This window comes from Astatotilapia calliptera, chromosome 17 (genome assembly GCF_900246225.1).
Source record: "Astatotilapia calliptera chromosome 17, fAstCal1.2, whole genome shotgun sequence".
NCBI classification, from domain to species: domain Eukaryota; kingdom Metazoa; phylum Chordata; class Actinopteri; order Cichliformes; family Cichlidae; genus Astatotilapia; species Astatotilapia calliptera.
In genome coordinates, this window is record NC_039318.1 from 14,967,779 (window position 1) to 14,995,165 (window position 27,387).

The 27,387-nt window shown below is 41.2% G+C and overlaps 1 protein-coding gene across 1 annotated transcript in view; it reads right to left on the reverse strand.

Moving 5' to 3' along the window:
* plxnc1 (plexin C1) overlaps positions 1–27,387 on the reverse strand; it is a 34,670-nt gene that overhangs the window by 1,549 nt on the left and 5,734 nt on the right. The window contains exons 9-30 of the mRNA XM_026146968.1: positions 27,046–27,087; positions 26,792–26,925; positions 24,946–25,125; positions 23,662–23,785; positions 23,347–23,517; positions 23,091–23,255; positions 22,108–22,216; positions 21,893–21,991; positions 18,670–18,773; positions 18,516–18,557; positions 18,307–18,431; positions 17,645–17,843; positions 12,760–12,906; positions 9,884–10,052; positions 9,351–9,451; positions 4,810–4,885; positions 4,584–4,618; positions 4,361–4,456; positions 921–1,084; positions 690–837; positions 397–537; positions 241–315 (exon numbers count right to left, since the gene is read on the reverse strand). Coding sequence (XP_026002753.1) covers positions 241–315; positions 397–537; positions 690–837; positions 921–1,084; positions 4,361–4,456; positions 4,584–4,618; positions 4,810–4,885; positions 9,351–9,451; positions 9,884–10,052; positions 12,760–12,906; positions 17,645–17,843; positions 18,307–18,431; positions 18,516–18,557; positions 18,670–18,773; positions 21,893–21,991; positions 22,108–22,216; positions 23,091–23,255; positions 23,347–23,517; positions 23,662–23,785; positions 24,946–25,125; positions 26,792–26,925; positions 27,046–27,087 — 2,646 coding nt within the window. The remainder of the gene's footprint in view (positions 1–240; positions 316–396; positions 538–689; positions 838–920; positions 1,085–4,360; positions 4,457–4,583; positions 4,619–4,809; positions 4,886–9,350; positions 9,452–9,883; positions 10,053–12,759; positions 12,907–17,644; positions 17,844–18,306; positions 18,432–18,515; positions 18,558–18,669; positions 18,774–21,892; positions 21,992–22,107; positions 22,217–23,090; positions 23,256–23,346; positions 23,518–23,661; positions 23,786–24,945; positions 25,126–26,791; positions 26,926–27,045; positions 27,088–27,387) is intronic.

The following is a 27,387-nucleotide window of genomic DNA, read 5'->3' on the forward strand; positions in this document are numbered from 1 at the left end:
TTTCTCATCTGTCTGTATGTACCACTGATTTGTTGACTCCGGTCTAGTGATTTGTATCCACCGAGCACTCATCTGGGTTGTGTTTCCTCGAAATTAAGTGTGGTTCATGTCTGTTGTTTTCTTTTTGAAGGACATAGACTTCTCAACCAAGGCCAAACTGAAATGTGTTACTCTTAATCTGTTCACCTCATAAAACTGGCAGTTGAAGCTGTTTTAGAGATGGAAAAGAAAAGAACTGACCTCTGTGAAGTATCGCTCTATGAATTTGTAGAGTTCTTTGAGCGCTGCTGCTTCATTGAATTCATTTTCGTGTTTCTGAAAAGAAAACAGCTTTTAGTTCACTGCTGGGATTTCCAAAACCCTTGATTTTCCTGCATCAGCGCTAAATGGATTCACCTTTGACTCTTCGTGCAGGAAATCCTTGAATTCTGCGGGCGTGACTGGTGACTGGTCTCTTATCTGTTTGTAGTACATCTTCACTTCCTGTTTAAACTTGGGAATGTCTTTGGCATAGAGGAGCTTGTTGGTAGGCGCGTACTGAAATGGAGCAAAAATCAAGCATTATATGTGGCAAGATGCAAAACTCAAATAATAAACTGCAGATGTGTGACTGCTTTCTCCATAACGAAATGAAACCCACCCTTTTGTTTAGCAATAGTAATTAGGGATAAGATCGGTGCTGTACTTACCTTCCCCAGCTGCATCTCACTCAGAGAAAAGGAGTCCATGAAGGCCTGAGCAATGACGGACAGGCAGCCGTCCATATGTGGCGTCTTCTCCATGTCAAAAACAAACTGAGGGTTTTTCAGAATGTTGATCCAGAAGCGCAGCGGCAAACTGGTGATAAGGACATGAGAACATGAAACATCTTAAGACATTTGCTTATGGCCAGTGCTCTTTGATGTTTATATTTCGTGTACCTGTTGGTCTTCCAGATGTGCAGGACATCTGGGTCAGTGATCTTCATGTTTTCCGCCTGAGTGTCCAAGAAGTCAAAGAAGTACTTGACAGCGAACGGAGATCTGCTGAGTGTCAGGCCCCAGATGGACCTGAAGAGTTTCTCCACAAATGAATGCACTGCCACCTAAGAGAGATAATGTAGTGTCATTCTCAGCTTCTTCACAAGCAGCATGCAATGAGCTGGTTTCTGTTCATTCATCTCAGTTAGTTTTACTACATTTTAAGATAGAAAACCAATTTGATAAAGTTCCTCCTAGAGTCAGGAGACCTGTGTCCGAGGGTATAATGACAAGAAGAGGCGATTCTGCTCTCTGTTAGAAAGACTGCATATTTACTATGACAGGTATTTGGCTGCAGCCAGTAATCAACCCGCTGAACACATTTTAAAATCATATCATTCAGGTCTTATCTGGGAATTTTCAGAGAGAGTAAATAACCTTTATCAGTATTAATCTCGTTTTTTTTTTGTTGTTTTTTACTTTTTGTTTTTTGGGGTATGGTTCCCAAATACACTGCTTGCAAAAAAGATCAAAGGTACACTTTTTAAAACAGTGTACTCTCTGACCACTGGCATGTCCCCCATTTCATCTTTCCTAGTTTTTTCACTAGTTTTGGCTAGTGTCACTGTTACTACTGGCACCATGAAGCGATACCTGGACCCTACAGAGGTTGCACAGGTAGTCCAGCTCCTCCAGGATGGAACATCAATACGTGCCATTGCCTGAAAGTTTGCAGTGTCTCCCAGCTCCCAGCACAGTTTCAAGAAAGTAGAGGAGATTACTTTTTCTTTTGTTTTTTTTGTTTTTGCCTGTCCCGTTTGGCCCTTTTGCTTTCAGAATTATTGTCTAAAGGCGAAGAAAGATGCCCAACGGATTTACTTTACCAAATAGACCATCCCAGCCTTACCGTAATGGTCTATTTGATATACCTTTTATTGTTTATTTTGTTTTATTTTCACTTGCTAAATATGGGACAGATTTGACTGGGGAAAAGAAAGGGGAGAAAGAAGGAGGGAAAGAAAAACTGCAGGGAAGAGGGACGGGCATAAAGGGCAAAAAACAAAAACCAACAAAATAAGCAGACAAAAAATACAAATATCAATCATCTGGATCACCTGTTAAAAAAGAAAAAAGAGAAAACAAGCAGAAGAAAAAAAAGAGCAACATAATAAACAACATCACGATGATATATGGGAATATAACAGTAAATACTAAATATTAAACATTATTGTGCAGCACGTAATATTGACAGCGCACAGTGTGCTTTGAGGTAGGAGCCAAAAAGGGTGTAGTTTGTGTGTGTGAGCACCCATGTGTACACCTGTGAGCATGGACACGCTTGTTTTTTTAAAAGGTTCCTTCATGTAATGATCTGCTAGAGGGTGTGGGGGGGCCACAGCCCCGTCCTCCAGGGCATGAAGCAGGAGATCAAAACTCCAGACATCCAGAGGCCCTCAGAACACAAGAGACCAAGGAAGACCAACAGAGGGGCAGCCGCACCACTGTCCCAGAAAGAGCTGAGGAGAGTCCCAGATGAGGGGTCACTCAGCAGCCGCGGAGCAGAAGCCAGGGGGGGTTGCAGTGACGTGCCCGTGAGCTCCGCCAGCAGCCAGCTGTGCCAGAGTGACCGAGCCCCAGGCTGAGAGGCTGAGGGAACCCCACCCCCGAAGTGGCCCGAGCGAGCCCCAGGCTCCAGGCCCCGACAAGCAGCCACCAAGGAGTGAGCCGGTGTGTACCTGGGTGCCCATCCCCAGACACAAAGAACCACCAACGCACCGATGTCTGAGGGCGTCTGCCAATGGCAGGGGAAGTGGTGGGGGAGATAGACCTCCATACCTTGGAGGGCCTGAGATGTCCCTAGAGAGGTGGCATCTGATACCCAACCTGACATATAGACACAGACTTACAGGCATCCATTCCCACCCTCATGCGAGAGCATATGCAATTACTCAACACTCACCCAACGTGGAGACAGACACAAAGAGACACTATACACACAATCACACTCCCCAAGCGTACTCTAAGCCCCAGGTCTAGCTAGAGGAGATTCCTGGAGACGGACAGTTACTCTAGGAGAGCTGGACAGGGCCATAGAAGGTTCTAATCAAACAGACTTCAGGGCCTAATATCCTCTAGTCGGCCCTGTGCTCACTACTCCTCACCCTAGTGCCCGAGTGCCATTTGCTAAAGAGTACAACCACTGGCACCCTGTGCTTTTCACAGATGAGAGCAGGTTCACTCTGAGCACATTTGACAGACACGAGAGAATCTGGAGAAACCGTGAAGAACGTTATGCTGCCTGTAACATTGTTCAGTATGACCAGTTTGGTTGTGGGTCATTGATGGCCTGGGGTGGTATTTCCATAAGGGACATGGAGACCTCTACAGGTTATCCAGCAGGACCCTGACTGCCATTAGGTACTGAGAAGAAATCCTTGGAGTCACTGTCAACCAATGCTGGTGAAGTGGGTCCTGGGTTCCTCCTGGTACAAGACAATGCCTGGCCTGTGGGGAGAGTATGTCGGTAGTTCCTAGAGCAGGGGTGTCCAACCCCAGGCCTCAAAGGCCAGTGTCATGCAGGTTTTAGATCTCACCCTAGGTCAGCACACCTGAATCAAATGATTAGTTCATTACCAGGCCTCTGGAGAACTTCAACACATGTTCAGAAGGTAATTTAGCCATTTAAATCAGCTGTGTTGAATCAAGGACACATCTAAAACCTGCAGGGATTTAGGCCTTTGAGTCCTGGAGTTGAACACCCCTGTCCTAGAGGAAGAAGGAATTGATACCATTGACTACCTCCCCATGCTCATTTGACCTAAACCCAATAGTTTACCACCAGGTTGCACCTCAGACCTCAGGAGATCCCACAGGACACCACTGATCATCTAATCAGGAGCATGTTGTCAGTCATGCATGTGGGGGCTGTGCAAACTACAGAGTACCATTTAGAGTTGCTCCAAGTAAATTCTGTGTTTGGGCTTTTGAACATCCAAATGAAAAGTCCACAAACATGACTGTCAGATCTCCCAGAAGAAATAAGTAGGTGAGAAAACAACCCTCCTTTGAAGAAAGGTTGTTTGTTTGTTTTTTTCAAGCTTTTTAAATGAGTTCTTCAAATCTGCACATCTCATGGTAGTTAGAGACTTTGGACGTTTGGTTTTGGCACAAGCAAGTTTTGCTAGTCTCCTGTTTAGTTTGTGTTTCATTTGTGTACCTTCTCTCATCAGAACCATTTTTCCTGACAGTTAAAAGGGAAGGTTACTAAAAGTAGCCAGGTTAACCATGTAACCATGTCTCACATGGTTATGAGTAACCTTGTGAGAGAGATTCTGGTATCAGTTCTGTATTAGTGGCTGTTTGTGTAAGCATACTGTAGCGCTGTAACTAGTTTCTCTTGCCTTGGTAGAGAGCAGCTTGGTGAGGTGTACTTCCTTTAGCTTTAACTTCTTCCTCTCTGGGTTCTTTGTTTGATCTTCATCTACATCAGGATCGATCTGGATGAAGACACCAGCCGACAGATTAGACAACATGTGTTCTATAATCTGAATCCAAGCATTAGTGATCCAAATTATTATTTTTTATGAATCAGTATTGCAAAAAATAACACAAGTTGTCTCTTACCAAATGGAAGTATTTTCCCGAGAAATTCTCGTCATCTGGATGAGAAAATATAAATATCAGAGAGCGATCAACAGCAATTATTTAGTCATTTTATTTAGTCATATGTGTGTATATATATATACATATGACTAATACATACAAATTTTATGGATTTAATTAAATGCTCTTGTTTGAAATATGAAGACATATGTGGAATTTTTAGTTTGATGCATTCAGTATTTCTTACCTTTCACACTTCCTTGTGGGCTCAGAGGAGGATGAGTTTTCTTAGAGAGCACTTTGATTGTCCCGCCATCATTAGCCTACAGGAAGACAAACTGGTTCATTTTTATACAGTACTTTTTCTAAAATTTAAATGGAACAACTGCTATGGAATAAGAAGCCTTGCATTTTGTATATTTTGGGGTCTTTACCCCACAATATAAATGATCTTTACAAGATTGTTTTGCATTATATAAACAAAATGGAATTTCTAAAACTGCCCTGCAGAGGTCATAGAATCTGTGTTTAATGTGTTTTCAGTTTTTATTTTCTTCATTACCTGCGTGCAAAACCACAACCACCCACCAGATATCTGGGTCTGTACTGGTTGCTTGTTACCCCACACTTGAAAATTGTTTCTTTCTTTCTTTCTTTCTTCATTATATGTGTGAGAGAGTTATTTAAGTTGTATTATTGCTTTGTAAATTGTCCAGCACCAGACTCCAAATCCAGCTTCTGCATCAATCTCTCTTTCCACACAGTGATGGTACTGATAATTGATAGAGACGTCACACAAACAGACTCCATGATCCATTAAAAACATTATGAAACCATCAAAAACCACTCTTCCTCTGCTAGACTTCTTCCCTTTATGTTAAAAAAAACCCCTCTACTGATCTTATTAGCTGTAATGAGAAAGTGAGATAGAATTTCCCATTTCCTTTGTTTCTCTGCCTCTCTTGGCTCAAATTAAGCTAGTCTTTTCTGGTGTTGTCAAAATAAAAGTCCAACTTAACAGCAAATGTAAATGGAAGGTTAGTAAATTTGGGATAAAGACTCAAAACAAGAGAGTGCCAGGTTTCAGCACAGAAGCAGTGGCACTGAAATCTGTCATCTAACACCCCCCCCCAAAAAAACAAACAAACTGCACCTGTGATGAGTTTTCAGTACCAGTGTGTGCAGCCCTATAGCCACTTCCTGGATCATGTTGAAAATTATGTCCAAATATGAAATATATTGCAATGATAGTTATAATTATATAATATGACATTATATTATTAATATTATTATTATAATATAATTATATTATAATAATTATTCCAATTATAATTGGAATAATTATTATACTATAGTTATATAATGGACATCGACATCATGTGCAGACTCTCTGATTTGATTTGAGGGTCCACTTTCAAATTGGATGAAGAGTTTAGGAGTTTCAGCTAATTAACACATGCCACCCTCTTTTTAAAAGGATCAAAAGTAATTGGACAAATGATTCAAAGCCTATTTCGTGGGCAGATGTGGGCAATTCCTTCATCGTGTCATTATAAATTAAGCAGATAAAAGGACTGGAGTTGATTTGAGGAGTGGTGTTTGCATTTGGAAGATTTTGTTGTGAACAGACAACGTGTGGTCAAAGGAGCTCTAGATGCAGGTGACACAAGCCATCTTTAAAATGAAAGTAAATACAGATGGTTCACTGCAAGGTGCAAGGCACTCATAAGCCTCAAGAAGAGAAAGAATAAATTGGACTTTGCTAAAAAAACAACAAAAAACAAACATCTAAAAAAGCCAGCACAGGTCTGGAAAAACATTCTTTAGACAGATGAAACCAAGATCAACCTCAACCAGAATCATAGCAAGAAAATGTATGGAGAAGGCGTGGAACAGCTCATGATTCAAGCATACCACATCATCTGTAAAACATGGCGGGGGCAGTGGGATGGTTTGAGTGTGCATGGCTGCCAGTGGGACTGGGACACCTGTGTTTATTGATGATCTGACGCAGGACAGAAGCAGCTGAATGAATTCTGAGGTGTTCAGTGACATACTGTCTGCTCAAATCCAGCTAAAAGCAGTCATATTGAGGGTGTTTCATAATACAGATGGACAATGACCCAAAACGTACAGCCAAAGCAACCCAAAAGTCAGGGTTGGTTAAGTTACTTGAAAAAAGTAATTAGTAACTAATTACTGATTACTTCTCCCCAAAAGTAATCCCGTTACTTTACTGATTACTTATTCCATCCATCCTCTTCCGCTTTATCCGGGGCCGGGACGCGGGGGCAGCAGCCTAAGCAGAGAAGCCCAGACCTCCCTCTCCCCAGCCACCTCCTCTAGCTTATCCGGGGGAACACCAAGGCGTTCCCAGGCCAGCCGAGACACATAATCTCTCCAGCGTGTCCTGGGTCTGCCCCGGGGCCTCATCCCGGTGGGACATGCCCGGAACGCCTCACTCAGGAGGCGCCCAGGAGGCATCCTTGTCAGATGCCCGAACCACCTCAGCTGGCTCCTTTCGATGCGGAGGAGCAGCTGCTCTACTCTGAGCCCCTCCCGGATACCAAGACTGATTACTTATTTTCTTTTTCTTTTTTTTTTCTTTTTTTTGTGTCCCGTTTGGATCTTTAGCCATCAGAATTGTTGTCTTAAGGCCAAGAAAGATGCCAAGCGGATTTATTTTACCAAGTGGATCATCATGGCCTTGCCATATTGGTCCATTTGATTGACCTTTATTATAATTATGAATTGATTTTATTTTCGGTTGCTACAAACAGGACAGACATGACTGGGGGATAGGACAGGGAGAAAGAATGAAAGAAAGAGAGGGAGAGAAAGAAAACCAAAGGGGAGAAGAGACGGTGAGAAAGGGGGAAGAAAGAAAAACAAACAAAACACCTGGATCACCTGTATGGAGAAAAAAAACAGAAGAGAAAGCAAACAACAAAGAGAAACATAATAAAAAACAGCACCATCACAATAAACTAGCTAGCAGTAGATAACAGTAGATACTAAATATTAAACGATATTGTGCAGCACGCAAGATTGACAGCGCACAATGTGCTTTGAGGCAGCAGCCAAGAAAGGTGTAGTCCGCGTCTGTGAACACCCGTGTGTACACCTGTGTGCATACCTGTGTGGATCAGCATGCTTGCATTCCAAAGGTTTCTCCATGTAACGATCTGCTAGGGAGTGTGGGGAGCCATAGCCCCGTCCACCAGGGTATGAAGCAGGTATGGAGGAGATCCAGGCCCCAGATATCCAGAGGCCCCAGAGTACAAGGACCCGAGGAGACCACCAAAAGGGGGGGAACCGTGCCACCCTCCTGGGAAGAGCTGAGTAGAGCCCCAAACGAGAGGTCACCCAGCAGCTACGGAGCAGAGGCCAGAGGGGGTTGCAGTGGCGTGCCCGCGGGCTCTGCCGGCAGCCAGTTGTGCCAGAGAAGACCGAGCTTCAGGCCCAGAGGCCTGAGGGCATCCCACCCCCCGGAAGGAGCCCAGCCGGGCCACAGGCGCCCGGCCCCGCCAATCGGCCACCAGGAGTGAGCCGGTACATACATGAGCGCCCAGCCCCAGACGACAAGGACCACCAACACACCAACGTCTGAGGGCATCAGCCACCGGCAGGGAGTGTGGTGAGGGGAGATAGGCCTCCGTACTTTAGAGGGCCTGAGATGTACCCAGAGAGGTTGAGTCTAAGACCCAACCTGACATATAGACAATATATAAATATATATGGGGTGCAACGATACACAAAATTCACGGTTCGGTTCGATACTTTGGTGTCACGGTTCGATATTTTTTCGATACAAAAAATGTTCATGCCTTTTTAATTTATCATTTATTAAAATGATAAATATATATTTTAACTCAAAAGTACAGTTTTTAAATGTAATGTTGCTGAAACAACAAAATAAAAAAATTAATCTATCTGATCGAGAAATCACTCATCTTTGGAAAATAGAGGTTTTTACAGAGAAATGGCTCTTTCCAAAATAAAAGCTATACTATACGCTTCTTCTGGGCTATATTCTCAGCAGCATATTAAACATATCAGGTCCCCGTAAGGAGAATCATGTGCTAAAGGCTGACTCTGGTAAAGTTTGTAGCATGCGTGCTAGTTGTTTTTGTCTGCTTCCACTTGTCTTTGCACTAGGATGATGTTGGAGTAAATGTGCAGTCATATTCGTTGTAAATGGCCTGTATTTATATAGCGCTTTACTAGTCCCTAAGGACCCCAAAGCGCTTTACATATCCAGTCATCCACCCATTCACACACACATTCACACACTGGTGATGGCAGCTACATTGTAGCCACAGCCACCCTGGGGCGCACTGACAGAGGCGAGGCTGCCGGACACTGGCGCCACCGGGCCCTCTGACCACCACCAGTAGGCAGCGGGTGAAGTGTCTTGCCCAAGGACACAACGACCGAGACTGTTGGAGCCGGGGCTCAAACCGGCAACCTTCCAATTACAAGGCAAACTTTTTTCGGGCGTTGTGTTCCCACTAGTGCTGTCAGCGTTAATCTTGTTAAAATGACATTAACGCCATAACGCGGCAAATCTCCGTTAAGAATTTACTGCGGATTGCCCCGTGCGTGGGGCTGGACAGCGTCAACACGTTAACAAGCTAACTGCACTAACGCACTTGTTCCCACAAATTGAGCATTGCGTGGCACATCCGACATACGCACTTACCATCAGGGTCATGCTTCACAGATAGGTAGGTAGGTAGGTAGGTAGGTAGGTAGGTAGGTAGATAGAGATACATAATATTTCCTCACCTTGTAGTGTTTGAGTGTGTTGAGCATTGTCACCTCCCCAATAACCATTGAGCTTGCATCAACTTCCTCAAGAGGAAGGAATAATCCATTCTTCTCATACTCTGGTGGGAATAGTAACAGAAGGTGTTGATAGTTTGTAAAACAAGGAACAGTGACAACATAAGCAGTAAATATTATAATCTAACTGTTCATTTTGATGCAAAAGCATAAAAACAAAAGGTCAAACCATCTTCAACAGTGCAACATGCTTAAGATGTAAGCTACATTTATTCTATAGCTTTTTGTCAGCAGCTTCTCCGCTTTGTCTGCAGCTCTTAAGCCCTAAATTTGGACATAATATGCAGATTTTTAATGTACGTAACAAATATACAGGGCAAGTAAAAAAGATTCAGTAAATAAAGGAATCTCTGTATGTGTATCTGTTCCTTGCCTCTTTATACCACTTCAAACCTGGTTGGTGGATGCAAATCACTTATCACTTAAGACATGCTAAAGACATGCTATTATCACTTCTTGCAGGATCTGATACCTACCTATGCAGACATCCCTCAGGGGAATGTTGTAGGGGAAACCAAACTTGGCCTTGAAGCTGGACAGAATTTTCTCTTTGACCTGCTCCACTGTATCACAGTCGAGGACGATGACCTCCAGAGGCTCACTCACCTCCCCGTCAGTGCCCACAGCAAACAGCACTTTGAGCTTCTGTAAGCAGAAAAAATAGTAATCGTTAGCATTTCTGTATTGCCAGATTACCAGCAATATTTCACCATTTAATAAATGGAAAGGTGGGAATTTAACAGGAAAGTGAGACAGGCAAAGGGCAAACACACAGTAAAGGGCCCTAGGTTCGACTAGAACCCATTGAACTTTGTATAGTTGCCATTTCAAACCAATGAGCTAAACTGATGCCCATATGGAGTTGATTCTAAGTGTTGCAACTGATAGCTATTCAGTCAAACCTCTATATGATTTCCAAAGAGATGTTGATACAAAGTGGGCTAACTTTGACACATCTAAGCAAGTCAACAATCAAGAGATGCTCTCATGAATGGAAATACAGAGGGTTTACAGCAAGGTGCAAATCACTGGTTACACTCAAGGACAACCTCAAGCCAAAGCACACCACATCTGTCAAAAATGGTGGAGGTATGTTGTGAGCATGTATGGCTACCAGTGGAACCATATGACCAGTGTTTATCAATAATGTGACTGCTGACAGAAGAAACAGGATGCTACAAAACTGATTAGATCAGCTCCACAGTGCAAATGGATAATCACCCGAAGAATTCAGCAAACGCAACCCAAGAGTTTCTCAAGGCAAAAAAAAAAGAAGTAATGAAATATTCTTTAGTGGCCACAATCTTAACACAACAGATAAACTTTATCTAGTTTTGTGCTCAGAGTAACTCACAAATAAGCAACATTTGGAAGTAATGCCACCAGCATGCACACAACTGAATTCATGCTCATCAACAAATCACAAAAAAATTCCTATTGTGCAAACTTTTGGTAACTGGTTAAGAGTTAAAAAAAAAAAAAGTTTCAAAGAAAGAAAAGCTGCAATATCTTTAACAGCATCTTTGATTCTTTGCAGAGATAATGAGGAAGGGCTTATCTTTATTCTGATTTCCTTTAAACTGGTGGCTAATGCATGTGTCATCTAATATACAGAAATAAGCTCTAAAGTGAGACAGTGGTTTGTCAGATTAGATTAAAATCTAAGAGTCTGAAGAATGATCCAGCTCTATTATAATGCACTGTCAATAGACTGCAAAATGTACAGAAAATTATCATCCATCAGAATCTCGTCAAAGTAAAAACATGTGAAGCTACTGCATTTACTTTCGAACATGGGATTAAAAACAAGACAGCTGGCAGGTTGTGCTCATGCTTCCCGTTAAAACATTAAAGCCCCTGAAACTTTAAAAAAGATTTGTCACCAAATAACAACCAAAGCTGAGGTTAGGAAAATGCCATCCTTGGGTTTTATTCACTAAATGACTGTATGAAACCACAGCTTCACGAAATCTGGCTCATTCCAAGACTGTGGGTGCAACTTCAGATTTGACTCAGATGCAACTTTCTTCAGTACTTCAAGCTAAACAACAGAAACAACAATGCAGTACTGTTCATCTAGAAAACGTTTACATTGTTTAAGTACAGTTAAGGGAAAACATTCTTATTACGTTTTATGTTATTGCCAAATCAGGCACTGACTCCCTTACATTTAAAATGGTACACGGTAGTACTTAAAAAGTTCCTAAGATGCTGAGTAATTAATCTCAGATGCATGAATCGGGGCGATTAGGTTTTCAGCACCTTGCACAAGGTTATTATAACATGCACACAAGGGGAGCTGTGGTTCTAACCACCAACCAATCAATTAGTAGGCGATGTGCTCTACTGAATGAACCACATGTATTATTTACCTGTCCAGGTTTCCTTTTATAGTCATTATTTTATGCTATGTTAATTTTAAAAACTGAAACATACCTAGTATTTTAATCTGGGTGTTAAACCAGGTCTGAGTTCATTTTACTGCCCATAACAACCAAATTAAAAAAATTAGGTCCAACCAAGCAAGTACTGGTGTCTTCTCTACATTATCAGGTAGGGTGTGTCCCACAAAGCATGTTGTACCAGAATGCGGGTTTATTGGTGTGTTTGATCTATGTTTCGCAGAGATCTTCCACTTCCTAGAATTCAATGTTTTAATCAGAAGTGTAAGTGCATGCTTCCTTAAACGGCACCTCGAGTGTGTTGTTTGGCAATGTGCAACGTCTCATTTGTTAGAGTTGCAGGTTGGGCCTACATTCACTGGGGCGCTCGTCAAGGGATTATATCTAGTTTCTTGTCACCACAGCAAACATATCACACTTGCGTGCATGCTGAAAGGGTGCTGTTTTTCAGTTTCATGTGGTTCACAAGTTCACAAGCCTTAAAGAAAATAAAAAAACAAAAGCAGTAGATTTATTAGTGTGATTGACTCGCCCTGTTTTAAGAGTGGTCTCTTCCACAACACCCAAGAAATTTAGAAAGATACCCTGAAAACAAAGTAAAGACATGACAGTGTCCCACGCCATATTAGAATAGGACACTTGGGGTGTTGATCTAGAACCGCTGTGTGCTGTTGTGCTTTTATTTGCCATCACTTTCCCCAACACATGCACAAGAGAATATTTAAATGACTTCTGGGTTACCGTATGTCAGCAACAAGTTAAAGCAAGGTTTGAACTTACCAAACTAAGGGAGCAAAAACAGAACTAATATAAGGAAGTATTAAATATTGCTTCCACATGCACAACTGCCAAACTTGTGAAGGGCTGTCAGACGATTGCTTTCATGCACGGTGTGACTCAGTTGTGCATGCACTTTGTTATGCAGAACGTATGAGTGTGTGTTTGTGTACCAGCGAGCTGAAGTCCTGAGCCTGCCAGAGCAGCCAGTCCTCGTTGAGCGTGTACAGCGCTTTCTCTGTGACACAATCCACTGGGCCTTTTGCAATCTGCTGCGTGAGGGCGCTAACCATCAGGAACAGGTGCTGGCCAACAGTTTCCTGTGGAAAATCAGAAACAGGAACTCAGTCTGTCAAGAGAGAAGCTGAGGCAACGTTATAAAGAAACTTTTGTTGGTCAGTGCAGAGAAGTTTAGCTAGAAGCATTGGTGGCTTCTTATAGCTCACTCTGATTAGTTGATGTAACTAAACGTGTATCACATATTGTCACAGAGAAATAAAACATACTCAGCAGTTATAATTGTTTTTTTTTTTTTACAAAACTGACAGAATAATGCAGATCTAATGTCTGTAACCACCAGTGTTGGGGAGTAACGGAATACATGTACCGCTGTTACGTATTTAAAGTACAAAATATGAGTAACTGTATTCCGTTACAGTTAGTTTAAAAAGGTGGTATTGAGAATACAGTTACTTTGTTGAAATAAATGGATTACACTGCGGTATTTTCCTGTTTCATTTTGTCGCGGGTCAGGACTGTTTGGGTTTTGTTTGACAGCTACGTTCTGTTGTTCCAGGCGGCAGCGTTACGGTTGCCGTGGTTACAGGGTGACGCTCTCTCACTCTGCCTGTGTGTTTCCTGGGTGAGAGAGCGCCTTTTTGTTGTGCTAAGCTAATAGGCAGAATGATACCGGTGTTGTGCCAAAAAGTGATTGTCTGCCAAAAACTGATTTCCAATGTTTCTGTGTATTTTTTATGTGTAATATCTTTACGTATGTTCGTAAATAGACTTCGGTGAACAGGGTTTACAAAGGGGTTATATAGAGAATTAAAACAATATCTGTTTTTCAAGTATCTTTACAACTCTCTGCTATTGTACTTACATTATAACCAATCTGGTCCTTTATCCTTTTATGACACACCATGACACCCCCCTCCTCCAATCCCTCTCTCAGCAGCAAGACATCTCCCCCCCTCCCCTCCTCCCAAACATCTCCCAGTGTCACAGTGGATCAGGTCAGGAGGCAACTGAGGAAGCTTCGCTCCAGAAAGGCAGCAGGCCCAGACAAGGTGTGTCCTAGGATGCTAAAGGCGTGTGCTGCTGAACTTGGGGAGCCGCTACAACGAGTCTTCAACCTCAGTCTGCGACTGGGGAGAGTGCCCGCCCTATGGAAGACATCCTGCATCGTCCCGGTCCCCAAAAAGAACCGGCCCAATGAGCTGAATGACTTCCGACCGGTGGCACTGACGTCACATCTTATGAAGACTCTAGAGCGGCTCTTCCTCAACTTCCTCCGACCACAGGTACAACATGCCCAGGACCCACTACAGTTTGCATACAAGGCGGGTGTCGGAGTGGAGGATGCCATCCTGTACCTCCTACACAGAGCCCACTCACACCTGGATGGGGGAAAAGGCACGGTCAGGATACTGTTTCTTGACTTTTCCAGTGCCTTTAATACCATCCGGCCCTGTATGCTTCAGGAAAAACTGAACAGGATGGAGGTGGACCCCTGCCTGGTGGCTTGGATCTCCGACTACCTCACCGACAGACCACAGTACGTCAGGCTGAAGGACATCACGTCTGACACTGTGGTCAGCAGCACAGGAGCACCACAGGGAACTGTGCTGTCCCCTCTTCTCTTCACCCTGTACACCTCTGACTTCTGCTACAACTCTGAATTATGCCATATTCAGAAGTTTGCAGATGACACGGCCATCATGGGGTGTATCTGGGATGATCAGGAAGAGGAGTACAGAAGTCTGGTGAGGAACTTTGTCGCATGGAGTCACACAAACCACCTGCAACTCAACACCTCAAAGACTAAGGAACTGGTTGTGGACTTCGGGAGGTCCAGAGAAGGTCCACTGCCGGTTCAGATAGAGGGGGAGGAGGTGGAGGTGGTCAACAAGTACAAGTACCTCGGGCTGTGGGTGGACAATAAACTGGACTGGTCATGCAACACAGAGCACCTGTATAAAAAAGCCCAAAGCCGACTGTACTTCCTCAGGAGGCTGAGGTCTTTTAACATCTGCAGGAAGCTCCTGAGGATGTTTTACCAGTCGGTGGTTGCTGGAGTACTTTTCTATGCTGTGGTGTGCTGGGGGAGCAGCACAGCAAAGAAGGACTCATGCAGGCTGGAGAAACTGATCAGGAAGGCTGGCTCTGTGGTCGGCATGAAGCTGGACACTCTGGTGACAGTGGCAGAGAAAAGGACATTAAAGAAACTGATGGACATTATGAACAATGCTGGGCATCCTCTGCACACGGCCATAAACAATCAGAAGAGTCTGTTCAGTGACAGGTTGCTTCTCCCCAAGACAAGAACTAACAGACTTAAAAACTCCTTTGTCCCACACGCCATCAAACTGTTTAACTCCTCTCTGGAGGGGAGAGGGAGGAGAAACAGGAGGACAAAGGAGGGGGGAACAACTAAGCTGTAGTGCCTCTTCACCTCACTGTACAATACCTTGTGCAATACTTTTTGTAAATAGTCAACAGTGCAATAGACTCAATACTTGAAATGTGCAATTCACTTGTATTTTTATTTTTTATTCCTATTTATTCTATTTATCCCCTTTGTATATTTTATTTATATTTATCTCTGTATTTATATGTGTGTGTGTGTGTGTGTGTGTATGTGTATGTGTGTATGTATGTATGTATGTATGTATGTATGTATGTATATATGTGTGTGTATGTATATATATATATATATATATATATATATATATATATATATATATATATATATATAAATAACAATTCTGTAACTGTAACTTCGGTCGTTGCTGTGCTTTTTGGAAGTCGAATTTCCCAGAGGAACCCACCCGAGGGATTAATAAAGTTCTATCTTATCTCTCTCTCTTATCTTATCCCCACTTAAAACATTTTTACAGAAATATTGTAATATTTGCTGCCATGTCTGCTGTCCTCTTGGCCAACTTACTCTTACAAAAGACATTTTTAATGTTAATGAGATTTTTTTAACTGCATAAATAAAGGTTATATAAAAGTCACTGCCAAAAACTGATTGCGGCTTCTACCTTGTTACACGAATGTTGTTTGTGGCTCAAGATGACTTTATGTCATCCATGAGGGATGCATTTGACATATGTTTCACATATTATAGCCCAACAAGTTACTTATAGCAGTTTAAATACGAGCAATCAGTTTTTGGCAAATACCGGAAATCAGTTTTTGGCAGACAATCACTTTTTGGCACAACACCGGCATCGCCCTAAAGAATGTAGCCTCATGGTCAGTGTAGTCCGTGCTGCAGGGAGAATGGACTACCATACACGTTATGTGTCTGTGAGCGCGAGGAACGAGAAAAAGGAGACTCGAAAAGTACGAGCTGTCATCGAGCAAAAACGGGAGCTGGAAGCATGTAAATATAATAATAACCACTGCAGCCAAGAAGAGTGCCTGATGAGCCCAGTTGTAAGTAAGCTATTAAGACTCGACTGTACACTGTGTTTGTGTTTTCCTCCCAAACAATAAGTTCCGTTGGAGCAGCCTTTCAACGCCTCTCTCTGTCTCTCGCAAGCAAACTTGACCCACACAACAAAGTAAAGCTAGTTTTCGGCTACGAGCCGACAGGGACCCCGCCGTATTAGCCAGAGGTCCCTTTACTACGGTTCGGAGCCGCGGACCTTCAGTAACAGTAATAAATAACGTAGCAATAGTACATTCACGTAGTTGTAAAAAGCATGATAATGTATTAAGTAATCCAAAGTATTCAGAATACATTACTCTCATTGAGTAACGTAACGGAATACGTTACAGAATACATTTTGGGGCATGTATTCTGTAATCTGTAGTGGAATACATTTTAAAAGTAACCTTCCCAACACTGGTAACCACGGCGATGTTTCCTTTAGCGATGGCTAAAGTAAGTGAACGGAGGATGTGGAAACTGAACATGATGTTTGAAGTGTTACTTCAGACCTATACATAGCATGAATGTCACTTCGCAGCCCATAAGATTTACTTTCATTGTTTCAATGCTCTAATATTTTACATAATAGCTATAGAGTTTTTCTGTAGTTTGTATTGTAGCCAAAAAAGTTTCAAAAAATATTTGAATGAGAAAAAATGTGAATCAAAAGTAAGAAGAACTGAAACAATGATGCTGTTCTTTAAGATAAACGCTATTGTTAGCATGCGAACAATCATACAGCCACATGCTGACGCAAGCATTAATGTTACAGGCATTATGTTGAGCTCTTCTTCTTCTTTTTTCTCTTCTTTGAGTGTCTTCTTCAGTTTTCACAGTACAGTTTGGATAACTGAACAAAGTGCTGCTTTGCTATGTTGACCTGTAGTGCACGTCTTAATTTAGTAAACAACATTAAATGATACAACTTACTGGAGATAATTTAACTGTTTTTCTGGAACCAGACCACACCCTAAACACTTCCCTTGCAGCCTTTGGTCATACCACTATAAATAACTACTTGCACCACTTGTGCTGATCTCCTCAGTTTGTCAGCCTCTCTCAAAATGATCACGGGGATCTGCCAGGCCCGGGGTCAGTCACGGGTCACCAATTCTTAATGCAGCCTTCCCAAAACTAGCCTGTTGCGTCTTTATTACTAAATGTTTGTCATTTGCATGCAGGTTGGGGTCTGTGGCTGTAGCACATCCATAATAACAACTACAATAATTTCTTGGAGTGTTTAGGCAGCAGCAGCTAATGCAGCAACAGGCTCACACATAATATACACTAATTGACAAAAGTAAGACAATAAGGGCATTAAAAAACATGATAAGTCAGAAGCTGAATTTTCAATTTAGGCAAAACAGCAAAGACATAAAACACTGAGAGCAACAAACCCGAAGGAAGCCGTAGAGGCAGATGGACATCCAGTTGGTGAGCAGTTTCTCCACTATAGACTCAGTGCGTCGGAGTAACAGCTTGGGCTGAGCGTTGCTGCTCTTCTGCATCAGATCCTTGAGCAGAACCTCCATCACCTCCGTCAGGTATGACAAGTTGCTGTGGAGCGCTACAGTGAGCAGAGATGCTACTGCACATCTGAAACAAAAAATTAAAGGAACAAGTTAGAGATGAATAATTGACAGAGCTTCACATCATGAGTTTGAGCTGTTTCTTTTCCAGCCATCTTGGTTAACCAAGATTATCCTAGATTCATTTAGGTAATCTTGGTTAAAACTGTGCAGGCTCCTTTACGTGTTTTCTGGTCTAATCTGTGTGTAACCAGTGGTTTGCACCATTTGTATTTCCATCAAAAAAAGGCACCTCTTCATTTTACACTTTGACAACGGTAAACTTTTCTCTTTGAGGGAGCTCTTTACATGGCTACATGTTTTGAATAACGTTGTCTTAATCTTGGAAAGAATTAACGCTGCTATCATCCACTTTGGTTGTTTTCTGTAGTCTTGAGTTCTACATCATCAGTGCGACACCCCCCCATCAAAACAAAACAAAATATATCGCAGATTAGGCAGTTACATAAAATACAGAGTGCCAAACTGACTTGTCTTTGATGGTGAAACTCTTCTCTTCCTCGAGAGCATGCACCATGGAGGTGAGGAAGAGCTGGTCCTGGATCAGCCTGGACAAGCCCTGGCAACACTCATCAAGCTGAATCTTCACCACATCCTGATCATAACATAACATAACATAACGACAGATGGAATGAAACCATGAAAACAACTGCAAACAACAGATGACGTCAAAACTTACCTGACTGATGTCTTTGATACAGGATTCCATCAAAGATTCATTCTGAAAAACAACAACACAGCTCTACTAAACTGACACCAATTGGTAATTTTTCACAGTTCACAGAATAAGCTTGTCACGTATCAGCATTTGGTTTCTTTTGAGCTTCGTTCACCTCAGGAAAAAAGATTCTGGAGGCAAAGTGCTTGAAATCCAGGAAAGGAATTGTTCCAACATTTTCCAGTAGATCAGCGTTTTCTGTCTGCAACTCCACAAAACCTGTGGAAGACACTCCAGTGAAGCTGACTTGATAAACCACAGGCTACGTGCACAAAGTACAAAGCATGAATGTCTATGTTATCAGGTGAAAAGTGAACTTGTGAAGCAGGCAAGTTCTTGCAGGTCACAGAAAAGAGGTAGTGAAAATGTCTAAGTCAGTGCAGTGTTGCAATTCACTGATTAATACAAAAATGGCCACATATGACTGCATCCTATAATGTCATTCTGTTTTACCATCAGCCTTATTAGTGTTATATAACAAAAACCATAAACAGGAACTCTATGTATGCGACACTAAGCAACCTGAAGATAGTGAAGCTGTAAAATACAGGCCAATATGTGGTAAAGTTGAGGCACTTATCACATACGATGAAACGCAGTTCCGATAATTTGGAACTTGCAGAGAACAAGATGCAAATGTGTCCTGGAAGATAATGTTGAAAGATTACAATAGGAAAACTTCAGAGTATAAAACTAAAAATAAATAATGCAAACTTTTTAACAGCTGCTACTTAATTTCTTAGAAGTATTTTAAATGCCAATACTGGCAGGTAAAGCATAAATCCCTATTGCATTATGGACTGCAGGGCAAATGAATACCGAAGCAACCAGGTATACATTTTAAGATTACATGCAAAGGAATTGTAAAAATCAAGAAAACGTTGGTGGTGTATGTGGTATAGTGAGCTCATGGGGTGGTGCTGGATGTCAGAGGGGACACATGATTATGATGGGACTAATGACTCCGTCTCCTTTTATAGTGACAGAGGAGACTGGCGGGAAGGGAGCATGTAGTGGAGGAAACCATGGAGAGAGTTGGTTCCGGGCTACAAGACTGTGCCGGAAATAGAAAGAGTGCTTTTGGTTAAAAATAAAGCTGAAACCATGAGAACTGTACACTGTGTGGGTAGGGTCATTTCACAACTTGCAAACTACAAACACATATCCAAAATAAAAACCTGTTTAAAATGTAAATAAAAACAGAATGCAATTATATGCATATTTCAGATGCCCACATTTTATTCAACAGAAAAGATGCAGGTTGTTAGAGAAATATTAGCTAATTTTTCCCTTTTTTCCAAGTTGACATCAATAATTACTTCCTCCAAACTGTCAGTGTGTCTATTAGATCCCATGTCTAGAAGTCCTAACAATAAATTTACATTTTGATCTTAGATATAATCAATCAATCCAAAAAGAGGAATGGTTTATTTTTTTTAGTCTGAATTCTGAACTCACAGGACAGAAACAACATTAATGAAGATTACAAATGATCTTGTTGTCGAGTCATATCTATGTTTGTCCGGCTAGACCTCAGTGGAGTGTTTAATATTCTTGATCACAATATTTTGTAACAGCGTTTAGACCATGTTGTAGGCATTAAATGTGCTGCGCTGCAGTGGTTTGAATCATATCTAATTTAGGAATTTTCTTCACACACTAAGGTTAATTAAGGAGTTCCACAGAGTTCTGTGTTAGGACCAGTTCTACTAGTCAGTATTATTAGAAGGCATAGCATACATTTTTATTGCTATGCAGATGATAATCAGCTTTATTTGTCTGTGATGTCAGACAGATACCAATTAGTTAAACCACATAAAGAGCTAAAGACATAAACACCTGCAAGACCTCTAATTTCCTGCTTTTAAATTTAGATATACTAAGGACCTTCTTGCTGTTAGACTATGCCATCATGCTGACCATTGACATTTTTAAAACTACAGTAGTACTGAAGTTGTTGTACTCTAACCAGATACTGGTTACCTTCCGTAACACAGTAATCTTAGACTCCGTTTTAACCAGGATATATCTTTCAGTGCAAATATTATATAATGTAAGACCTTCTCAATTTGCACAACATCTCTAACATTAGAAACATCGTGTTTCATGCTTGCAGTTCATACATTTATTACTTCTAGGCTGGACTACTGTAATTCATGATTATGTCAGGTAAGGCCTTCCCTGAACATTTCAACAAGACAATGCTAAACTGCATACTGGGTCTATAACAACAGCACGACTTCAAGGTATAAAAATTCACTTTAGTTGATGAATTGGCCCGACTGCAGTCCAGACCTTTTACAATCATTCATCTATTGATACAGAACCTCAAACTGACATATTTAAATTAATTATATTTCATCTGTCCACGGCGGTTATTTCTAAAACTGCCCCAAGTAGTTTGAATGTGGTTTTGCAAATGTAACTTTTCTGGTAACTTTGTTTTTGTGGTGACTCTTCACATAGACCTCACTTCCTTTTAATGTTGCACAACTGTGGAAAATTTATTTCCTCTGTCAGATAAACCTTTCTGAAGCGGACAGTGCAAAATATTTCTTATGTGCTTGTGAGGCACATCCACAGAGGGGCACACAGACCTCTACTAGCTAGGTAATAACAATAATAATGGATTGCATTTATATAGCGCTTTTCAAGGCACCCAAAGTGCTTTACAATGCCACTATTCATTCTCTCTCACATTCGCTCACTGGTGGAGGCTACAGTTGTAGCCACAGCTGCCCTGGGGCAGACTGACAGAAGCGAGGCTGCCATATCACGCCATCGGCCCCTCCGGCCAACACCAGTAGGCGGTAGGTGAAGTGTCTTGCCCAAGGACACAACGACCAGGACAGAGAGCCTGGGGATCCAACCGGCGACCTTCCGGTTACAGATACGCTTCCCAACCCCCTGAGCCACAGTCGCCCCAAGGTAATGGCACCCTGACTAACATTTGGTACTAGGAAGAAATCATTGGACTCATTGTCAACCTGTGCTGGGGCAGTGGGTCCTAGGTTCCTCATGGTACATGACAATGTCTGGCCTCATGAGCAGGCAGCTCACAGAGGATGAAGGAATTGATACCATTGACTAACCCCTATACACGCCTGCCCGAAATCCAACAGAACACCTCTGGGACATTATGTTTCAGTTGATCAAACAATGGAGAATACGAATACTTGCATACATTCATAATACTGTACATCATCCAGTCCATATCATTATAGATATCCAGCATGATTTTTTTTCCTTGCACTGACATGCATTTTAAAAGCTTTTCTTTAATTTTCGAGCAGTATAAATTGTACATCAAAGTGATGCTGTGAGATTTTGTGACTGACCTTGTCTGATGTCATTCCTGATGTTGAGCTCAAGGTCTTCCACAAACTTGTTCATCTCATCAGCGAGCCTCTGCTGTTGTCTTTGGTAGAATAACGCCACTGCAACAAGATTATAGCGCAATGCAAAAGAATGGTATGGTTGTTAAAGAGTTGACCTGCACATCCTTTTATAGGCTGGTTAGGGACTAAAATTCACTTCTAAATTGTGTTCTTACCAGTAATAATGGCTGGTATCAGCAGCAGGACAAGGATCAGCATCGGAAAATAAGAAACTCCAGATTTATCTTTATTTTCCAGTGTGACAGATTTGTCTCCGTATTTTATCTATGAAAAACCCCAAAACAAACAAACAAAAAAACAAAAACAAATCACATACAGCATACTATACTGGGAAAAAGGCCTTGCATGTTTACATACTGGATTTTTCTTTGTTTTTTGCCACACATTGCATTAGTTATAGTTTGCAAGCTCCATATTGGGTTCCAGTTTGTTGTCAGAACTATATGCAATAAAAAAAATAATATAAACAAGGTGCTGGAAACATTCCCCACAGAGTCAATACTGAGCTGATATTATCACCCAGTTGCTGCAAATTCCACCATAATAGTCTGTGCAAACTGTTGCCCCAGTTTCCTGTTCTTAGCTGATAGGAGTGGGGTGCTCTGCTGCTGTACCCCAACTGCTTCAAGGTTCAGAGATGCTCGTCATCATACTTCATTGTAATGAGTGTTTTATTGAGCTACTGTTGTCTTCCTAACAACACTCTGGCCATTCCCCTCTGATCTCTAACATCAACATGGCATTTTCCACCAAGCAACCTTCAGCTCACTGCATATTTTCTCTTTGCCAGTCCATTTTCTCTAAACCCTAAAAGTGATGTTGGAAAATCCTAGTAGATCAGCAGTTTATGAAATACTCAGACCAGCCTGTCTAGCCTGAACAACCATGTCACATTCAGAGTTACACTGAGCTTGAATTTCAGCTGTTCAGCTTTACCATGATATTATTGGTAGGAGGGTTGCATTTACGAGCAGGTTAACAAGTATACCTAATGAATTCTATGTGAAAACATTCTCAGTACAATTTTAATTCCTATTTTACTGTACTAAAATACTGAAATGTTTCTACTGCCAGAATGAAACTGACATTACATCTCCACACAACTATTTGGTTTGGTTAACATGAAAGAAATATTTACCAATAATTGTTGAAATTCAGGGTTGGTTGAGCTTTTAATCTCACAGGTGAAAGAGTCAATGTTGTCACTGGTTTCTTTGGCTTCCATGGTGCAATTTTTTGGCTTGTCTTCAACGCCCCACACTGATAACTCATCTATCGTCATCTCCAGCTTGTCTGTTTTTTTCTAAATGAAGAAAAACAAAGGCTACATTTCAATGAACTGATGCCACACATACATATGTATGATAAAAAAAAAAAAGTATATTTAAAAATACCTGAATGGTGATGTGCACATCTTTCCCTGTCCTTGTGGCTGTGAAGCTGGTAAACTCAGGGTCTGGATAGTACGAGAGTTTTCTGGAGCAGGTCAAGGTTTCATTGGCTACTTTCAAATACACAGTACTGCTAGAAATGCTCAGAGCTGCAGGTGAATCATAGGTGAGATTCTGCAATGAAATTAAATGTACACAAAAGACAACACGACGTGACCAAAACAGCACGCAACATCACATATTCAGACACACTGTAATTTATAATTTTTGATATAACATGGCTGGTTAACTTAAACAGTAATAGAAGGTGTAATGTACCTGAGAGCTGATGTATCTGGGAAGTCTGACCTCCTGCATTGTGGGGCTGTGCATTGTGGGGCTGTGCATGACCCCTTCAACAAAGTTAAGATGGGACCCAGTGAGTGTGATCTTCCTCTTCCCACTGCAGGACACAGAGCACCAGAGAACATTTAAAATGTCTGTGTTTGTCTTTAACTGTATCAATCTTAAAATCTCTCAGTTTTAGTTGACTTATGTTGGCATAAAGCTGAATACATACCATTAAGAAACCAATGCCTAGGTAAAGATTGGTGCTTTAAACAAACTCTTAAATAAAATGGGGTTCCTTTTTAAGGTGAAAAAAGAAACTGAGATGACAGAATTTCCTTTTTCAGTTGCAACTAAAAGTGGAAGTAGCCTTATAGCAAAAGACTTTTTTTGGGAAGTGGCTCTCTTTCCCCATCAGATGACCCAGAACGGTTTCTCTGCTGCTTCCTAGAATAAATCTCAAAAATATGATTTAAGTTACTGTCAAAGCAGCAGGTCTTGACTCAAAAATAGTTCTGCTGAAATTTTGTCACGATTCACTACTGTTGCTTTAGCTAATTTATTGATGACAACACATTACATGTGTCACTTTAACTGTGTTGTAGCATCAGTGGAGTACTCAGTACCTCTGTACCTCTGAGCTGCATCGACAAACGCTTGTAAAGGAGAAGGCTAAAATCCTAAACAGATAGAAAGCTTTCTTCATCACTGTGTCATGTTTATTTAATGGTACCTTTGGTTCATTGGTGGATTTGGAGACAGTGTGACATCAGCCAAAGTCTTAGTATTTAAAAATAAAGCCTATGTTCAATAAGGAAGATCTGTAATTACTCATGTGCCTGCTTTCCTGGCAGCTCTGCTGTGAGTCGATTTCTTTACATTGCCTTCACTTTCACATTCTGTTATTTTCTTGCCTACCTGCTCCGAGCCATTCAGCCTCCCCCTCTCTATCATTTCAGCCTTATAGGTTCTTATTTGTGGATCCTGCCACCTCCTCATCTCCATCTCATTGTGTACAATCAGAGCCCCATCTAAACCACCAATTTCATCTTCACCACCACTAACACCTGGACTCCAGAGAGTCCTGTCCTAACTCGTAACTGGGATTCTCTTCTACCATGATGGGTATTAGAGTTCCAATTATATCTCAATATATCATGTTCAGTTTCACATCTCTGCTTATTGAACATTATAAGTTGTTTTAAAGTGTATATCTAAAAGAGATCCGTCATAACTTTAATGTGTTATTTGGAGGTTTCAGTAGAAAAAATGCACCTGATCCAGCTGCTGCTTGGAGTAATATTGGTGCATGATGGTAATGAGCTGTAGGTGATTTTAGCTTTGCCATGGCAATGACCATCTGGGAGGAGAAGACATACGTTGACCACGCCTTTGATATTTGAACTGGGAATGTGGAACGTCAGACTGAAACCAGTGTTGCCCCAAACAGAAGATCTGACCAGAACACACACAGACACAGAAAAAAAATCACTGACATTATCATGATACTCATAAACTGAAAACAGACAAAAGCTGAGTATCAAAATTTTCAACAACATAACTAAATTCCAGTCTAAACTACCAAAGTATGTGTTTTGTAGTTTTTTCAAAGTTACTTTTATTGTGATAAAAGAAAAAACCCTCAAAAGCCCGAAGAAGAAGATCATTAATTAAAACAGAAGAAACCCCAAAACAAAACAGTGAAAATAATTTACGTTAAATTCCTTAAATCCTAAAATAGGACAGTGAGCTTTAGTTTCAGGGTTTACTCTCAGTTGGTCTGTCTGAGAACAATGCTGAGAAAACATTTGTGCTGTTTTTACTTCAAACATTTAATCTATATTTCAGTATGAGTGGTGTTTCCCTGGAATAATCTCTAGATTTTACTGTGTGCTTTGTATCCAAAGCACAAACTATCAGTTGTGCATTAGTTGTGTGTAAAGTAGTGATGGGATTTCCGGCTCTTTTTAGAGAACTGGCTCTTTTGGCTCCGCTCACTAAAAAGAGCCGGCTCTTTCGGCTCCGAACCGGCTCTTCAGGTTGTTTTGTTGCTTTAATTGATTTATTATTAACAATAATATAAAATTATGCACAAAAGGAATTACTAATGTAAAAAAAAAGTGGCTTTATTTATATATGTTTATATATAAATATATGTGGTGGCCCCTAGAGACAAAACACGTACAAACTCCAAAACACATTTCTAGCGTTAACTGAACTTCCAAAACAGAGCTACCTAGATCACTTAAATTACATAATTGAAAGCATGAAAGCATATGTGTATTGTTTGTGTATTTATACACAAGCACTCATATATATTCAAATAATTTAAAAAAAAGTTCATTTACCTGTTACTACCACACACCAAATCCAGTCGTTCCTAATTGCTGGCTTGTGTAGCCACTAGGTAACAAAAGCTCAACACTGCGCCTAGCATCCTGGAGCACTTCTGTTGTCTTTTGTTTTGGAGTTTTTACGTGTTTTGGAGTTTGTACGTGCTTTGTCTCTAGGGGCCACCGTAAATATACTTTTATTTATTCACTCCACATAAAATGTAATAAATAAAATGTAATACAAAAATCAACTAGTCACAGTACAACTTTTAACTATTTAAATTTTCAGCTTTTTCCTTTTAAACAAATTTAAAATGAAACAACACAAAACACTGCAAACCATAACACCATTAAATATAAATTAAAATATGAAAACAAAAAGAAGATGCACATTCTTTGTTATATAGGCCTGCATGAATAAACTTTCTGAACCCTTTAACATCCACAACTGAAAATAGTTGTGGATGATTACTATACCTTTCTAATGTGACGTTGTTGTCCCTGGCTCTCTTTCTCTCTTTCCCTCCCGGTCTGTTCCTGCGCTACTGCGAGTGTAACTACCACCCCTCCCCCCTCATCCCAGCGGAAAGCACAAGGCTCGCGTGCGGAGTGAAGCGGAAAAAAAGTGCGAGAGAGAGAGATGGTGTGAGAGAGAGAGGGTGAGAGAAGGGATAAACAAAAAAACACGGCTTGCAATAAGGAGCCGGCTCGCGTTGTTCACGTCAAAGAGCCGGCTCTAAGAGCCATTTCGTTCGCGAGTGACACATCACTAGTGTAAAGTGACTCACTCTTTTGGAGTACAGTCAGTATCGGCCTGCATCCTCACTGCAGTCACATTATCGAGGTTACGACCTGACAGCACTGCGTGGTTTCTACCGTAGAAAGACACCACACTGGGAGTGATGGAGGAGATCTCTGGGATCTGACAGTAAGACAAAAAATGATCAGCTTTAATCCACGGCCATCAGCTGATGTTGGAAGCTTTGAACACGAATAAGGTGTCAGAGGAACAATGAGTTTGAGGACTGAGGTTCAGACTCACAGAGAAGTTCTTCCCAGACTGCACATTTTGGCAAACGCTGTCCTGCAGGAGGAAGCAGAGGGAATCAATATGGCAGGTTTACTGTCATTGTCTAAAGAAACTATGTAGGACTGATGAGAATGGAAGTTCTGTCTTATTTACAAGGAAAGAATTTAATCACGATTTTTGTCAAGCAACTGAATTGGTATTTGTGAGTTGTCATAATCACTTAACATATTATTGCATATAATATTGCTGCTTTTGAGAAGCAATAGATATTTGAACATTAGACCAACCCACCCTTAATAATGATTGAAAAATCTCAAAAGTAATATAAACTTAAAGTGGAAGACTTAATTATAT